At 39.8% G+C, this 18,669-nt stretch overlaps 1 protein-coding gene across 5 annotated transcripts; it reads right to left on the minus strand.

The window, feature by feature from the left end:
* Window positions 1-1,795: 1,795 nt before the first annotated feature.
* LOC122974164 (zinc finger protein 239-like) lies at window positions 1,796-18,608 on the minus strand. Of its 5 annotated transcripts, XM_044342116.1 has the most exons (4): window positions 18,272-18,608; window positions 14,853-14,948; window positions 9,363-10,388; window positions 1,796-2,784 (listed from the first exon to the last, which is right to left on the minus strand). In XM_044342116.1, exons 2-4 carry the CDS (start codon window positions 14,910-14,912, stop codon window positions 1,933-1,935), a joined length of 1,938 nt encoding a protein of 645 aa, XP_044198051.1. In that variant the 5' UTR covers window positions 14,913-14,948; window positions 18,272-18,608; the 3' UTR covers window positions 1,796-1,932. The 5 variants fall into 5 exon arrangements, with proteins under 5 accessions (XP_044198051.1, XP_044198046.1, XP_044198049.1 ...); XM_044342111.1 differs by lacking the exons at window positions 1,796-2,784; window positions 18,272-18,608 and adding an exon at window positions 17,064-17,134 and having other exon boundaries at window positions 9,253-10,388; XM_044342114.1 differs by lacking the exons at window positions 1,796-2,784; window positions 14,853-14,948 and having other exon boundaries at window positions 9,253-10,388; window positions 18,272-18,601.
* Window positions 18,609-18,669: the final 61 nt, after the last annotated feature.

The following is an 18,669-nucleotide window of genomic DNA, read 5'->3' on the forward strand; positions in this document are numbered from 1 at the left end:
CGGTAAGGTTTTCAGACTTCACCCAAGATTCTGTAGCTCTGTGCTTATTTCAGTTTGTTCTTTATTTTACACATACTCAATACTTCAGTTGAACCACCGTTCATTCATCACTGACCCTGCTGCTACTGCTGCTGGTGCAGCTGGTCGACACAGCTTGAAGTTGGAGGTTGCCAGATCCTCAAGACGGCTATCCCCCCCCATATCTCACTCTCTCACTCTTTATCATAAAGCAAACCTGGCAACTGCAGAGATCTCGTCAACAACATTATGAGTAGTTAAAATGGCAGGATTGTTGGAGATAGGTAAGAGTGTTGGTCGGGACAATTCAGCAACAACTTGACATGGGTAAGGACATGTCCCTACCGTCCATACCCAAATCTACGTCCATTCACCGTATATTTCATATACTCCTCCTCTGCTGTGATTGCCTGAAGTTTGTTTTGTTGCACATTATTGAAGAAAAATATTGATACTTCAACATTTGTGAATATATTATTAACTGAAAATAATTTAGCAATTATACAAAATTTCTACTTTTCCCTCCGCTATTATAACTCCCATTTTGTATCCCAGTAGTTTCAACAGGTGTCTTTTCAGATGTCCAATTTTCAAATGATTCCCAAACATCCCTCATGTAAAAACAAATAAACAAATGTAATGTTTCAATATTAGTAACTCTAATTTGTAGTAGTTTCTCATTTTTTAACATTATTTTTATTGGTATTTTAACAGATGGAACTTGGAAAATTCATCTTTCTACATAGAAAATCTAAAATTTAAAACTGTACATTTACAATAAACAATATATGTCATACAATACAAATATATAACACACCAACAGAAAAAAGAAAAGAATGGATTTAAAAGAGGTAAATAATAAAAAATAAAATGAAAAGTGAACAAATAAAAGAGGTTGATGTCTAACCACTGGACTAAAGTAGCTAACTGTATATAAAGTAGTTCAAAAACAGTAACATGCTGCTCTAACACTGCTACTTCAGTATTAATAATTTAATGATCTCATATATAATAATAACAACTCAAGAACATTTTGCCCAGAACTGAGCTACTTATGGACCCCAGCAAGAATAGTTGCTACCCTGGTAGTATGCTCTATTCAGGCTGTTAACATAGATGAGGTCAAAACCAAATACATGGTGTAGGTCTGTGCTCTACCTTGGACACTAAACTCAGGGCGAAGTCCCTCTGGCTTTCACTTCCTGTGCAACCAAAACATTTAGAACAGTCAGTGGAAAACCACCCATTAACTGAAATAAAGGCTCCATCACTGCTTTGTTAGAACGATACAAACATACAGAAAATGCTGAAACAGACTATTCAAACATTGAAGTGTTAGAGTGTATTGATGAGAACGAACACCTCTCTCTCTTTTAGAGGAGCTTTCTGGGTTTCATCTCCTTCTCCATCAGAGATCTGCTCAGGTCAAAGGAGTCTCACATCTCTCAGACTCAGGTAAACACACCTTCAGCTCTCCTGTATTCACCTGTTCTCATTAATCTCATTAAAATGTTGATCATTAATCATTATAAGACCTGTATTCCCTTAAATTCTCGCTTAAACCTAAATCAATTAACGTTCCACATATTTTATCTCCTATTTTAGTGTCACCTTGTCTCAGTCGGTCCCCAAACATACTGTTACTCCTCAAAATCTTTTACCATTCATTTTTACCATACCAGGGTTAGGGTTAGGGTTAGGGTTAGGGAAAATGAACTTTCAGGGTATAAGTGAACTACGACCAATCACTGAGCTTAAACTTTGATCACGTGGGCTGCTAATGGCATACATGCTGATTCTCAACTTACAGTTAGCAATATTTAGTTTGTAGAAAAGCTCTGGATAGAACAAGACTATTATTAAAAGCATGGAGAGGAGACAGGGGGGCACCGCTAACCTGCCTCTATAACATGCTCAACATGATGCTGAGTGACTGTGTTGGTGGGCTTTTAAGGAACTGCCATGAGTGAAAGTTTTCCCACATTGGTCACACCAGTACGGCTTCTGTCCAGTGTGAATGCGTTGGTGGGCTTTTAAGGAACTGCCATGAGTGAAAGTTTTCCCACATTGGTCACACCAGTATGGCTTCTGTTCAGTGTGAATGTGTTGGTGGGCTTTTAAGGAACTGCCATGAGTGAAAGTTTTTCCACATTGTTCACACCAGTATGGCTTCTGTCCAGTGTGAATGCGTTGGTGGATTTTTAGACTACTGTCTTGAATGTAAGTTTTCCCACATTGGTCACACCAGTACGGCTTCTCTCCAGTGTGAATGCGTTCGTGGCGTTTTAGATTACTGTCTGTAGTGAAAGTTTTCCCACATTGGTCACACCAGTATGGCTTCTCTCCCCTGTGAATGTGTTGGTGGCTTTTTATATTACTGTCTCGAGTGAAAGTTTTCCCACATTGTTCACACCAGTACGGCTTCTCTCCAGTGTGAATGCGTTGGTGGATTTTTAGATCACTGCTTTGAGGGAAAGCTTTCCCACATTGGTCACAGCTGTACGGTTTCTCTCCACTGTGAATGCTTTGGTGGCGTTTTAGATTACTGTCTCGAGTGAAAGTTTTCCCACATTGGTCACAGCTGTACGGTTTTTCTCCAGTATGAAAGCGTTGGTGGCGTTTTAGATTACTGTCTCGAGTAAAAGTTTTCCCACATTGGTCACAGCTGTGAAGTTCCTCTCCTGTGTGAACTTTCTGGTGAATCTTTAAAGATCCTGATGTCGTGAAGGCTTTGTCACAGTGCTGACAGCGGTGATGTTTGAGTTCCTTTCTTCCTGTTTGTTTCTATGACAGCAGACAAACATACAGAGAGAGTAAGTGAGATGACAAGGTGGAGCAAGTGACTTAAAACCATAAAAGAGTTAGAAATATAGGATTCGTAGTTTTGTAAGCTTGACCCTGACCACAGAATAAGCAAGTCTTGCCTACAGAAATCCAACATGGGACCCACTGTTGGATGCCCAATGCGGGGCCCACAGCAGTTTTGCCCTTTGGGGCCACCATAAGGGTTTTCTGTTGGCAACCCATTGTCGGCTTGCCCACAGAATGCCCACAGAGACCCCCCTGTGGGATAGCCCATGCAGGGTCCACAGCAGTTTTGCTCTTTGGGGCCACCATGATAGTTTCCCGTGGAATACCCACAGTGGGTGGCCCACAGAATGCCCACATAGACCCCTCTGTGGGATAGCCCGTGCAGGGCCCAAAGCGGTTTTGCACATTTGGGCCCTTATGAGGGTTTTCTGTGGGAAACCCACTGTGGGCTTGCCAACCAACATGGGCCCCCTGTGGGATAGCCTGTGCAGGGCCCACAGCAGTCTTGCCCTTTTGGGCCCCCATCATGGATTTCTGTGGGTATCCCACTGTGGGCTTACCCACAGAAATTCAACATGGGCCCCACTGTTGGATGGCCCATGCAGGGCCCACAGCAGTTTTGCCCTTTGGGGCCACCATGAGGGTTTCCTGTGGGCAACCCACTGTGGTCTTGCCCACAGAAAGCCCACATGGGCTCCCCTGTGGCATAGCCTATGCAGGGCCCACAGCTGCTTTGCCCTTTGGGGCCACCATGATAGTTTCCCGTGGAATATCCACTGTGGGCTTGCCCACAGAAAGCCCCCCCCCTGTGAGATACCCATCAAACATGCCCCTTTGGGGCCCATGTGGGGCCACTGTGGGAATGAAATGAGCCCCACAGGGGCAGCCCACTGTGGGTCCCACTGGGGCCCACAATGGGCCCAAAAGGACTGGAATGTAAAATTTAAATCTGTATATTCTGGTATGAAACATATTGGTTTTTGTCACTTTATTTGAAGAGAATTGATTGGCTATAGTTCCTGTCACTATTTGTTAAAAGTTTTGATCTGCTGAAGGCCTTTTGATTATTTTTCTCACCCTAATGGTGGAACATGATTATCTAATCACCATCAGCTGTGCTACTAGGATGTGGCCTATATAACACACCAGTGCCTGTGTCCTACCATGATTGCTGATCTCTGCGAAGGCCCGGAATGTCATCCATATAAAAGGGAAATGCATATGGAGCCAGAGTGTGCAGCACTTTTTTCCTGCCCTTGAGTCGGCCTCCAGTGATCAGTACCTCACTACAACCTTTGGCGTGTTACTTTTCCATTATATACAGAGGCTTCAGAAACAATCATTTGGACCTTGTGTTCAGATTTTTCGTTTGTTCCTACTCTCTTTGTCAAGTATTTAACATTGTGGTTCCCCATTAACAGAAGGACCAGAAGATAAATGGCAGAGATCCACTGATGCCCCTGATTTATTATGAACTTCTTGTGTTCTAATGTGGTTCTATGTGGTCATTTTTCTGTTTTATAAAAATAAAATTGTTTTAGCATTTTATTCAGTGTTCAATCCACTTCCTCAGTTTTGTACTCAATTTTCAATATATTTTCTTCATTTTTTTTCTTCTTCATTTTTTCTTCTAACCTGGCTGTGAATAAATGTAGGTGTTCAAAACATAAACTTAAAACAGGGGCAGCCCACTGTGGGCCCTGCTACTGACCTGAAATGTGGGGCACGTGTGGGCCACACACTATGGGGCCCAGGTGGTGCCCCATTGGGATTGGGGCACGTGTTGGGGCCCACACAGCTCACCTGGACCCACTGGGGCATGTTGCGGGCCCACAGTAGGCCTCAGTGGGGCCCACACTCAGGCCACACTTTGGGCTGGGTGTGGGCTGTCCCACTGGGGCACCGCCCTTCACGCTGGTAATGGGGCCCACAGTGGGCTGCCCCTGCGGGTCTCATTTTATTCCCACAGTGGCCGGGATGCTGCTTACACACTAATGCTTTAGTATTAGTAATCTAATGATGTCATAATAATATATCAGTCAGAGGGACCAAAAACCACTACTTTTACTAACTTTTACTTACTTTTTAATACTTTAATATTTACATGTTAAATGATCATTTAACCTTTTTGTTTTGTTGTATATGATCATATCTCCTATGTGTCCGGAGGCAGAAGGCATGAACTTGTCTCAATGTAAGAGTGAAAACTAAAAGTCTGTTTTGACAGTAAGAATTATTTTAAAATCAGTTTTCAACGTTCTGATTCATTTAAACAGAGCAGAAGAAACGTCAGTAACGAGGGGTTTTCATGCTGTCTCACACTGGAAGGAGCTTCCTCCTCCTGGATGCTGACGCCTCCCCTTTGCTCCTCCCCCTCCATCCTCTTCCTCCTCTTCTTCTTCTACTTCCTGCTCTAGACAAAACAGAAAACGTCAATCTACAATGTTTCTTGTGTTTTTTTGTTTGTTTGTTTTTTTCAGTGTCATATTTTCATTGTACAGTCCAAGTTCAAACTCTGACAAAAACAGAAACTCTTCAACAGATCAACACGTATTATGAAACAGGTTTATTATGTTGTAAAGAATTTAAAAAACATGAAGAAGTTTGTTCCTTGCAGACCTTCCACTGCACTCATTTGTTCCATTGTCTTGTTTGTTTGCTGTCTTTCAGGAAACTCATATCATCTGAAACTTTGTAAAACCAAGTTAGGGCTGCGACTAATGACTTTTGACCAATTTTCATTCTAATATACTTATGTCTATATTGATCGCGCTTTCCAGTGTAACATTTAAGTGTTTTGTGCTTTTAATGAAATGTTTTTATATTTATTTTCAATTTATAGCGTCAAAGTTAATATTAACATCTCTTTTTGTTAAATGATTTTCGGGAACTAACCCTAAAGATTTAAAAGAATTTATTTTCTCTTTACCTTCCTGAGTGTGTTTCTCCTTTAAGACTGTTGATTGTTTGGTCTCCAAGATTATCTGCATGTGTGATTTTATGCAGACGTGTTGTAATTTGCTGTGTGAAATATCTGATAAAGGTGACTTGACTGAAACGTAGCGATTTAATAAATTCAGTACAGTGGTAACAGTGTGCAGGAGTTGATTTTTTTGTTTTGAACTACTGCTTTATCTCCTACTCACCTGTCTGTTTGTAAAACACAAAGGTAACAATTCAAACACCTCTGTAGCTTAAGACTTCAAATCAAACCTCTTTTATATTCTTCTTCTTCTAACCGTCAGCGTCTCTTCCTTCTGTCGGTTCTTCCGTTAACGTCTCGCATCTAAACGCTCCAAACTGAAAACTCAACTCAGCTCTGAATCAAAAGTTAAGAAGCTAAAGGAAGGAAAAAAGTCAAAGACTGTTTTCTAACCGGTTTATGTTTAAGGTTTAATGTGTTAGCTAGCGTTAGTTACTTTTGCTGTTTGCGCTTTTTTTTTTTAAATAGAGAAGAAATGAAAAAACAACAGCGGCGTCCATTTTGTTGTTAGTTGCCTAGCAACAGTTTTCACGTAGTGTACAACACTTGAAAGCCAAACATATTATCAACGGAGGTATTACTGTGCCGGAAATATCACTTATTCAATTTGAAGGAAGTAATATCACTAGAAAAATGAAAACTCACTTGAGGTCCTTCACTTTGGCGATCTGCCAGACTCCCGCCCTTCTTCTTCTTCTTCTTCTTCTTCTTCTTCTTCTTCTTCTTCTTCTTCTTCTTCTTCTTCTTCTTCTTCTTCTTCTTCTTCTTCATCTTCTTCTGCTGTTCAGTGGCGGTGGGTAAACAGCTTTTAGTTTCATTACCGGCACTATACTATTGATTTATAACACACAAAGTGTTTATTAGCTTAATGTATTTGTCAACAACTATACCATAAGTGGAGGCTGCTGTATAAACAGATAATGAATGACAATATAGTAAAACATTGTGGTAATAATATAAAATATGTCTTCATAGAAAAGTTAAAGTTGTTTACAAATAGTGTACATTAATAAACACTTAAAATATTTTTATATCTGCTAAAAATTACATCATGGTATTTTATCAAGCATGTATTAACTGTTATTTTTTCTTATCATCTCTACCCAAAAGGGTCACACTTTACTTCAAGTCCCCTTATTTAGCATTAACAAGCAGTATATAGAGGATATTTATGGAAAAATGAATGTATGAATTTGTGCAGTCAAATATCTTTATGATTTTATGGTGAACTATGAATTATAATTATGCACAAGTCCAACGTGAAATTATTTGTCCAGCGACATAACTCATATTAGAGTAGGTATAATAATAGGGAAATAGTCCTCCTTGGTGGCCACACAAGAGGTCAATTAGAATAATGATTGTTATTAATCTTAATTATGATTCTGCATTCTACATTAATTACTAATACTACAAACAAGTACTAAACACTACAACAATTTACAGAAAAGACACAAGAGGGAAAGGGAAACTGGTACACAAGGCTATGGCTAGTGAATGATTGACATGCATGATGCAGAGTTATCTACTGTGCAGTTGGTATGAGAGACCTGATAAAAGGATGAGATGACTGGTACCTGAGAAGCGGGTAAGGAGATAATTAAGTCAACAGCGTAACACAGCTTGAAGTTGAGGGTTGCCAGATCCTCAAGATCCTCCTCCTTTCACTCTTTATGATAAAGCATACCTGGCAACAACAACTTGACGTTGGCAGGGACATGTCCCTACTGTCCATATCCAAATCTATGCTCATGCACCATATATTTCATATACTCCTCCTCTCCTGTGATTGCCCAAAGTTTGTTTTGTTGCACATTATTGAAGAAAAAGAAATATTGATACCTCAACATTAGTGAATATATTGTTTACCGAAAATAATTTAGCAATTATACAAAATTTCTACTTTTCCTCCCTCTATTATAACTCCCATTTTGTATTAAGTGTATTGTATTGTGTCTTTTCAGGTGTCCATTTTTCAAATGATTCCCAGACATTTGTCATGTAAAAAACAAATAAATGGTGTAATGCTTCAACATTAATAGCCCAGAATTTGCAGTAGTTTCTCATTTTTTAAGACTATTTTTATTGGTATTTTAACAGCCGAAACTTGGAAAACATAACTTTCTACATACAAAATGTAAAATTTAAAATGATACATTTAGAATAAACAATATATGTCATACAATACAAATATACTACAGAGATTTTAAGACACACCAACAGAAAAAAGAAAACTAAACTAGCTAACTGTATATAAAGTAGTGTAAACTAGCGCCACCTCCAGCCGCTACAACAGTAACATGCTGCTCTAACACTGATGCTTCAGCACTAACAATTTAATGATCTCATATATAATAATAACAACTCAAGAACATTTTGCCCAGAACTGAGCCACTTATGGACCCCAGCAAGAATAGTTGCTACCCTGGTAGCAACTATTATGATGAACTAATGAACAAATCAACTTATGGCAGTATGTTCTATTCAGGCTGTTAACATTTTTGTTTCAATCAAAACCATTTTAGATTATACATGGTGTAGGTCTGTGCTCTACCTTGGACACTAAACTCAGGGCAAAGTCCCTCTGGCTTTCACTTCCTGTGCAACCAAAACATTTAGAACAGTCAGTGGAAAACCACCCATTAACTGAAATAAAGGCTCCATCACTGCTTTGTTAGAACGATACAAACATACAGAAAATGCTGAAACAGACTATTCAAACATTGAAGTGTTAGAGTGTATTGATGAGAATGAACACCTCTCTCCCTCTTTCAGAGGAGCTTTCTGGGTTTCATCTCCTTCTCCATCAGAGATCTGCTCAGGTCAAAGGAGTCTCACATCTCTCTCAGACTCAGGTAAACACACCTTCAGCTCTCCTGTATTCACCTGTTCTCATTAATGCATCATTATAAGACCTGTATTCCCTTAAATTCTCGCTTAAACCTAAACCAATTAACGTTCCACATATTTTATCTCCTATTTTAGTGTCACCTTGTCTCAGTCTGTCCCCAAACATACTGTTACTCCTCAAAATCTAATTACCATTCATTAAACTCAACTGTTCCTCAATCATCTATAAAACCATCAAAAACGAATCTGAAATCCAACTTAAACTCATTTAAACTTATTTCAAGATTTCTTAAGTTTCACTATATGCTTCTCTAACCACCATACATATTTGCTGTGCCACGTTTTTTTTTGCACAGAGCAGTACAGAGTTGCAATCTGGGAGACCTATTTTGTGTAAAAATGCTGTTCATTTTTCCCCATTGACAATGTTACGTGACACATTTTGAGCACTACTTCTTGGATCAACATGAAACTCAAGGTAAAAAATGAACTTTCAGGGTATAAGTGAACTACGACCAATCACTGAGCTTAAAATTTGATCACGTGGGCCGCTAATGGCATACATGCTGATTCTCAACTTACAGTTAGCAATATTTAGTTTGTAGAAAAGCTCTGGATAGAACAAGACTATTATTAAAAGCATGGAGAGGAGACAGGGGGGCACCGCTAACCTGCCTCTATAACATGCTCAACATGATGCTGAGTGACTGTGTTGGTGGGCTTTTAAGGAACTGCCATGAGTGAAAGTTTTCCCACATTGGTCACACCAGTACGGCTTCTGTCCAGTGTGAATGCGTTGGTGGGCTTTTAAGGAACTGTCATGAGTGAAAGTTTTCCCACATTGGTCACACCAGTATGGCTTCTGTCCATTGTGAATGCGTTGGTGGGCTTTTAAGGTACTGCCATGAGTGAAAGTTTTTCCACATTGTTCACACCAGTATGGCTTCTGTCCAGTGTGAATGCGTTGGTGGATTTTTAGACTACTGTCTTGAATGAAAGTTTTCCCACATTGGTCACACCAGTACGGCTTCTCTCCAGTGTGAATGCGTTGGTGGGCTTTTAGATTACTGTCTGCAGTGAAGGTTTTCCCACATTGGTCACAGCTGTACGGTTTCTCTCCAGTGTGAATGCGTTGGTGGGCTTTTAGATCACTGTCTTGAATGAAAGCTTTCCCACATTGGTCACAGCTGTATGGTCTCTCTCCAGTGTGAATGCGTTTGTGGCGTTTTAGATTACTGTCTGCAGTGAAGGTTTTCCCACATTGGTCACAGCTGTACGGTTTCTCTCCACTGTGAATGCTTTTGTGGCGTTTTAGACTACCGTTTGTAGTGAAAGTTTTCCCACATTGGTCACAGCTGTACGGTTTTTCTCCAGTATGAACACGTTGGTGGTGTTTTAGATTACCGTTTGTAGTGAAAGTTTTCCCACATTGGTCACAGCTATACGGTTTTTCTCCAGTATGAACACGTTGGTGGTGTTTTAGATTACCGTTTGTAGTGAAAGTTTTCCCACATTGGTCACAGCTATACGGTTTTTCTCCAGTATGAATGCGTTGGTGTTGTTTTAGATTACTAACTCGAGTGAAAGTTTTCCCACATTGGTCACAGCTGTGAAGTTCCTTTCCTTTGTGAACTTTCTGATGAATCTTTAAAGATTTTGATGTCATGAAGGCTTTGTCACAGTGCTGACAGCGGTGATGTTTGAGTTCCTTTCTTCCTGTTTGTTTCTATGACAACAGACAAACATACAGAGAAAGAGAGAGAGAGAGAAAGTGAGATGACATGGTGGACAAAGTGACCTAAAACCATAAATAGAGTTAGAAATATAGGATTCATAGTTTTTTAAGCTTGACCCCGACCACAGAGTAAATCAGGATATCCGGACCTCTCCTGACCTTTGTGTGAACACTATTACTTTTTCCCCATTCAGTAAAATAAAAAAAAAACCTTCACTTAAACATAACTTTAAAATGCTGCAAATGGAGGAGGAGTAAATTTCATCAATAGTGAGATCCCACATGGTGTCAGGGACAGTCACATCAAGGTCTTGTTCCCAAGCATCTTTTGTTTTGGTCAGTGTTGGGGGATTGTCGTGTTAAATAGTGTCATATAGTCTTGAAATATTACATTACATTACATTTCATTTAGCAGACACTTTTATCCAAAGCGACGTACATATGAGACTGATACAACACAAGCAATCAATCAATCAATCAATCAATCAATTTTTATTTATATAGCGCCATATCACAACAGAAGTCATCTCAAGGCACTTTTCACATAGAGCAGGTCAAGACTGTACTCTTTAATCCTTTAAGCAAGGATCTAGTCAGGAGACAACAACACAAGTAAGTGCTATAAAGCTTAAGTTTGGGCCCGATAGGACGTAGGTGCCAACAGGCAGTGTAACAAGGCAATGATTAGAGTGTATAGAGTGCAAAGAAGTATGTTTTTTTTTTTTTTTCTCCCTACAGTTCAAGTGCAGAGGTGTTTGCGAAAGAGCTTGGTCTTTAGTCTTTTCTTAAAGATTGAGAGGGACTCTGCAGATCGAACAGAGTTTGGTAACTCGTTCCACCACCGGGGAACTACAGAGGAAAAGAGTCTAGCTAGTGACTTAGGGCCCTGTTGTGGTACCAGGCGCCTTTTGTTGGCAGAGCGTAGTGGTCGGGAGCGAGTGTAGACCTGAATGAGGGAGTTCAGGTAGGCAGGAGCCGTTTTAGTTGCTATTTTGTGAGCAAGTGTCAGGGTTTTGAATTTGATGCGGGCAGCAACTGGGAGCCAGTGGAGGGATATCATCAGCAGGGTGACGTGTGCTGTTTTGGGCTGATTGAAGACCAGATGCGCTGCCGCATTCTGGATCATCTGCAGAGGTTAAAGTGTACATGCAGGTAGGCCTGCCAGTAAGGAGTTGCAGTAGTCGATGTGTGATATAACGAGAGCCTGTACCAGGAGTTGTGCTGCATGCTCAGACAGGTAGGGTCTGATCTTCCTGATGTTGTACAGGGTGAATCGACATGATTGCGCGACTGAGGCCACGTGAACCTTAAAGGTTAGTTGGTCATCAATCATGACACCCAAATTTCGGGCAGACTTTGTGGGCATAAGTTGGGTTGATTCAAGCTGGATGCTGATGTTTTGTTGTATGGAAGGACTGGCTGGTATGACAAGGAGCTCGGTCTCAGAGAGGTTAAGCTGAAGGTGGCGTTCTTTCATCCATGCTGATATATTGGCAAGGCATGAAGAGATCCTAGTGGAGACTGTGTGGTCTTCCGGTGGGAATGACAGGAAGAGCTGGGTATCATCAGCATAGTAGTGGTATGAGAAACCATGGGAGTGGATGATTGCGCCAAGTGAGGTGGTGTATAATGAGAAAAGGAGGGGACCAAGCACTGACCCTTGGGGAACCTCTGTGGATAAGTTGTGCAGTTTGGACATTTCTCCATTCCAAGATACTCTATAATATCTCCCTGACGGGTAGGACATGAACCAGCGGAGGGCGGATCCTGAGATACCAAGCTCAGTGAGTGTGGAGAGGAAGAGTTGGTGGTTAACTAGATCAAAGGCAGCTGACAGGTCCAGTAGCAAAAGGGCTGAGGACTGACCAGCAGCTCTAGCTGAGCGTAGTGATTCCATAACCGACAGTAGTGCAGTCTCGGTAGAGTGACCCTGTTTAAAGTCGGACTGATTTGGGGTGTACAGGTTGTTGGCAGAAAGGAATTCAGAGACTTGACTAAAGACTGTGCGCTCAAGTACTTTTGACAGGAAGGGCAGGAGTGAAACCGGTCTGTAGTTTTCAACCTGAGCTGGGTTGAGTGTAGGTTTTTTGAGCAGAGGGGTGACTCAAGCTTGCTTAATGGCGGTGGGGAAAACACCAGTTGTAAGTGAGGAGTTGATGATGTGTGTGACCGCGGAGTTAAGTGTGGGGGAAATATTCTGAAGCAGGTTGGATGGTATTGGGTCCAGTAGACAAGTAATGGGACGAGAGTTTAGAGGAAGTTTGGAGACTTCCTCCTTGGTCATAGAGGAGAATGAGGACAGTGTGGCCCTGTTAGTGGGCAGCTGTAGACTGGGTTGGTCAGGCTCAGTGAACTGGTTACTGATGGCGGAGACCTTGTCAGTGAAAAATGAGGCAAACATGTCTGCAGTGAGCAGAGTGGAGGGCGGAGGAGGAGGTGGATTGAGAAGTGAATTAAAAACAGAACATTTTCCGTGCATCTGTGGCGCTGCAGATCTTGTTCTGGTAGTAAGTGGTCTTAGCAGTTTTTAGACTGGAGGAGAATGATGCAAGGAGACCCTGATAGTTACTGAGGTCAGTGCACTCTCTGGATTTGCACCATTTTCTCTCTGCTGCTCTGAGTTCTGCTCTTTGCTCTTCGATGACTTCAGTGAGCCATGGACTAGGGTGGGTGGTGCGAACATGTTTGGAAGTTAGAGGACAGAGATTGTTAAGAGATGTAGCTAGTGAGGAGCAGAGTGTGTCTGTGGCCTTATTGACCGTGAGTGAGGAAAATTCATTATGAGGAGGTAGGGTAGCCAACACCTCATTGGAAAGTTGAGACGGTGTGAAGGACCGGATGTTGTGGCGGAAAGAGATCATTTGTGGAGGAGCGTGAGGATGTTCTGGTAAGGTGATTGTGAGTTGGACGAAGAAGTGGTCAGACAGGTGTAGGGGGGTGACAGTCAGATTTGTTGTGGAGCAGTTCCGAGTAAAAATCAGATCAAGTGTATTGCCTGCTATGTGCGTGGGAGGAGTGGAGAGCTGTTTGAGGTCAAATGACGACAGAAGTGACAGGAAATCGGCTGCTTGGGTTTTGTCAGTGTGGATGTTCATGTCTCCCATGGCAATTAGTGGTGTGTTATCATCAGGTATGGCTGAGAGTAACATGTCAAGTTCAACAACAAAGTTCCCGAGTTGACACCCTGGAGGACGGTATATAACAACTACAACCAGCTTAACAGGAGCAGTAACCCTGATTGTGTGGTATTCAAAGGAAGAGTTGTTGTTTAGTGGAGCGAGCTTAGTGAATTTCCAATGTTTGGAAAATGGCCTGAGAATGAGGAAGGATATATTTTTTAGCTAAGTTATCACAAGAGTGACAAATGAGTTATTTACAGAGGTCAGACAGGTACTGTTGGAGAAATTACTATATTATTGTATTAATATTTTGATGACCGTTAATCCAGTGAAGAAGTGTGTTCAACTGATCAGTTTTGTCTTTAAAGAACATGGTGCACTCTTGACTCTGTCTATTGACATTTATATGTTGTAATCACATTGTTCTGTTTTTAAGTAAGATGTCTCACACCTTATTTTTTTTAGGCAAATTAATGTCTAATCTGTTAGGAAAGACGAAATAGGAAAGGTTATCTGAAGTGCATGATATATAGTGACCCTGATTCTAAGAAGTGATCTTTGGAAAAGAGGAACTATGCAAAAACTGGAAGCTGTACAAGACGGGCATGAAACCATATATGGAATTATTATGAATAATCTTGCAGGAAACAGGTGTCTGCAGACAGAGAAGTAAGACTGCACACGAGGTGCTTGAATTTACGGTTGTGTTGGGCGGAGGCTGAAAATATTAAGTATTTGTGGGAACTGTTCAAGGGGCTCCTCTTGCTGCAGAGCTCTGGGAGCTCGTATGCATACGCTTTTGTGATTTATTAAAGGCAGTTGGACTGCAAAAGAATAATAGTGTGTCTCTATTTAGTTGCCTTTATTTTCTAACTAGACAAACTAATGTTTCAGCTCTAACGACATGTGTTTTTATACACTTGTGAATTGAATAGTTTTGGACTGTTGATTGAACTAAGTTCACTAATACATGAAAGTGAAATACTGACAGTAACATGCTGCTCACACACTAATGCTTCAGTATTAATAATCTAATGATGTCATAATAATATATCAGTCAGAGGGACCAAACCGCTACATTTACTAACTTTTACTTACTTTTTAATACTTTAATACTTACATGTTAAATGTTCATTTAACCTTTTTGTTTTGTTGTATATGATCATATCTCCTATGTGTCCGGAGGCAGAAGGCATGAACTTGTCTCAATGTAAGAGTGAAAACAAAAAGTCTGTTTTGACAGTAAGAATTATTTTAAAATCAGTTTTCAACGTTCTGATTCATTTAAACAGAGCAGAAGAAACGTCAGTAACGAGGGGTTTTCATGCTGTCTCACACTGGAAGGAGCTTCCTCCTCCTGGATGCTGACGCCTCCCCTTTGCTCCTCCCCCTCCATCCTCTTCCTCCTCTTCTTCTTCTTCTACTTCCTGCTCTAGACAAAACAGAAAACATCAATCTACAATGTTTGTTTCTTGTGTTTTTTGTTCTAGATCAACATGTATTATGAAACAGGTTTATTATGTTGTAAAGAATTTAAAAAAACAACATGAAGAAGTTTGATTCTTGCAGAGCTTCCACTGCACTCATTTGTTTCACTGTCTTGTGACATTAAACACATGAAACAGCTCAAACTTGTGTAAATAGATTTTTATTTTAACAGAAAAATATGAAAAAGAGGATAGAGGACCTTTTATTACAACCAAATGCTAAACAAGACTTATGTTATGTTGCATAATCAACGATGTCACCATGGTACTGACTTATCAATCACAACGTAGCCATGCCCTAAAACATACGCTGCTTTATCGTCTATTTTACTGTAAATGGGACCATAATTTATAAAGTGATCATCATGCTGTATTGAAGAAGACTTGAAACTAGCGATTGAGACCATGAACTCATTAGGAAAGTGTTTACTGAGGTAATAAATCAAGAGAGAAGTAGGGTCATTTTCTCATAGACTTCCATACAATCAGACTTCTTTTTGCAGCCAGTGGAGTCGCCCCCTGCTGGCCGTTGGAAAGAATGCAGGTTAAAGTCACTTCCACATTGTCTTCACTTTTCAAACTGGGAGCTACCAGTCTGACTGCGACTAATGACTATGAACTTTACAATAAACTTTTTATGTGCATCGAGTTTTAACCAATTTTCATTATGATACATTTATGTCTATACTGATCATGATTTCCACTGTAATGATGAAGTGTTTTGTGCTTTTGATTAGATGTTCTGTTAGATTTGTTCAGTGTTTCTACTATTATTGTACAGGCCTGGCGGGCTGCCACAATTAATGCCAACTACCCGTTAATTTGGAAATCAATATTGTCTGGGAGCCTCTGAGCAGCGCTGAAAGAAAACTAGTCGCCAACTACATTTCTAAGACAAAAATGCTGAAATTCTCTAGTTCCAACTTCTACAAATATGAATATTTTCTTTTTGTAGGGCTGCAACTGATGATTATTGTTATTATTGATTCATTGTCTTGTTGAATTGATTTAGTCCTATAGTCTAAAAAATGTCATAAAATGGTGAAAAACATCAATCACTGTCTTCCAAAGCCCAACTAGACATCCTCAAATGTCTTATTTTGTCCCAACCAACAACCCGAAGATATCAGACTAAAAGAAACCAGAAAATAATTTGAAAAAAAACAGAGAATATTTGGCAATTAACTTTCTGTCGGTCTACTAATCAATTAATCAACTAATTGTTGTAACTCTAGTTGTTTGCTGGTCCAGTTATTATCATAAAGGACAATGAAAACCAGAAAACATATTACATATTTTTGAAATTTTTGCTTTGAGAAATGATTGAATTTATTAAATAATCGTTTTATTTTGATTAATTTTCTGTTGACTGGTTAATCGATGGCAGGTGTTTTATTAACTGATGGTTTTTTGGATTTTTTAGGTCTGTTTTGAGGACATTTTGTTCCCTTACGAACCAGCTGATGTCTGTACAGAAACATTTCGACACATAACGGAGCGGGTAACAGCCGTTTCTACATCTTTTTGAAAGTTTCTGTCCCTTAAAGGGAAAATAAATGTGACATTAATGAGGTGAAACCGGCTAACAACAAAGAAAACAGCGCCCAGAGGTGACAATTCAAACACTTCTGTAGCTTAAGACTTCAAATCAAACCTCTTTTATATTCTTCTTCTAACCGTCAGCGTCTCTTCCTTCTGTCGGTTCTTCCGTTAACGTCTCGCATCTAAACGCTCCAAACTGAAAACTCAACTCAGCTCTGAATCAAAAGTTAAGAAGCTAAAAGAAGGAAAAAAGTCAAAGACTGTTTTCTAACCGGTTTATGTTTAAGGTTTAATGTGTTAGCTAGCGTTAGTTACTTTTGCTGTTGGCGCTTTTTTTTAAATAGAGAAGTGAAAAAACAACAGCGGCGTCCATTTTGTTGTTAGTTGCCTAGCAACAGTTTTCACGTAGTGTACAACACTTGAAAGCCAAACATCTTATCAACGGAGGTATTACTGTGCCGGAAATATGACTTATTCAATTTGAAGGAAGTAATATCACTAGTAAAATGAAAACTCACTTGAGGTCCTTGACTTTGGCGATCGGCCAGACTCCCGCCCTTCTTCTTCTTCATCTTCTTCTTCTTCTGCTGTTCAGTGGCGGTGGGTAAACAGCTTTTAGTTTCATTACCGGCACTATACTATTGACTTATAACACACAAAGTGTTTACTAGCTTAATGTATTTGTCAACAACTATACCATAAGTGGAGGCTGCTGTATAAACAGATAATGAATGACAATATAGTAAAACATTGTGGTAATAATATAAAATATGTCTCCATTGAAAAAGTTAAAGTTGTTTACAAATAGTGGACATTAATAAACACTTAAAATATCTTTATATCTGCTCAAAATTACATCATGGTGTTTTATCAAGCATGTATTAACTGTTATTTTTTCGTATCATCTCTACCCAAAAGGGTCACACTTTACTTCAAGTCCCCTTATTTAGCATTAACAAGCAGTATATAGAGGATACTTATGGAAAAATGAATGTATGAATTTGTGCAGTCAAATATCTTTATGATTTTATGGTGAACTATGAATTATAATTGTGCACAAGTCCAACGTGAAATTATTTGTCCAGTGACACAACTCATATGAGAGTAGGTATAATAATAGGGAAATAGTCCTCCTTGTTGGCCACACAAGAGGTCAATTAGAATAATGATTGTTATTAATCTTAATTATGATTCTGCAAGGGTATAGGTCTTTTAAGGTTAAGTGACTGAGACGCAATCACAAGAAAACACAAACAAGTTCACTTGAGTTACATACACATTTATTACTAATACTACAAACGAGTACTAAACACTACAACAATTTACAGAAAAGACAAGAGGGAAAGGGAAACTCGTACACAAGGTGTTAACTTCTCGCATTTCGCTCCAAACTGAAAACTCAACTCAGCTCTGAATCAAAAGTTAAGAAGCTAAAGGAAGGAAAAAAGTCAAAGACTGTTTTCTAACCGGTTTATGTTTAAGGTTTAATGTGTTAGCTAGCGTTAGTTACTTTTACTGTTGACGCTTTTTTTAAATAGAGATGAAGAAACAACAGCGGCGTCCATTTTGTTGTTAGTTGCCTAGCAACAGTTTTCACGTAATGCACAACACCAAAGCCAAACATATTATCAACGGAGGTATTCTTGTGCCGCAAACATGACTTATTCAATTTAAAGTGAGTAATATCACCAGTAAGATTTAAAAACAACAACAACAAAAAACTTACTTGAGGTCCTTGACTTTGGCGATCTCCCTTCTTCTTCTTCTTCCACTTCTTCTTGTTCTTGTTCTTGTTCTTCTTCTTTTTCTGCTGCTGATATTGGCAGTTCGCAAACAGCTTTTATGTGCGTTTAGGAAAAGATCGTGGTTTCGGTTAAAATGACTCGTGTAATCTTTCTCAAATCTAGGGTCACCCATAGATGTGGGGTTACCAGGTAGACAGAACCCGCCGGGTACTGGAGCGGCCATAAAAGCTGTCCGGCTGGAAACAAAACTAACGGGAAAAAAAGCGGGAAAACACGCCGCTAGAGAACAACGAAAAATGGCGCTAAAAGCAGCAGTGGTGGAAGAAGTGTTCAGATCCTTTATTGGACTAAAAGCACCAATACAGGAATATAAAAATAC

The sequence above is a fragment of the Thunnus albacares genome, chromosome 22, assembly GCF_914725855.1.
Source record: "Thunnus albacares chromosome 22, fThuAlb1.1, whole genome shotgun sequence".
Classification (NCBI taxonomy): domain Eukaryota; kingdom Metazoa; phylum Chordata; class Actinopteri; order Scombriformes; family Scombridae; genus Thunnus; species Thunnus albacares.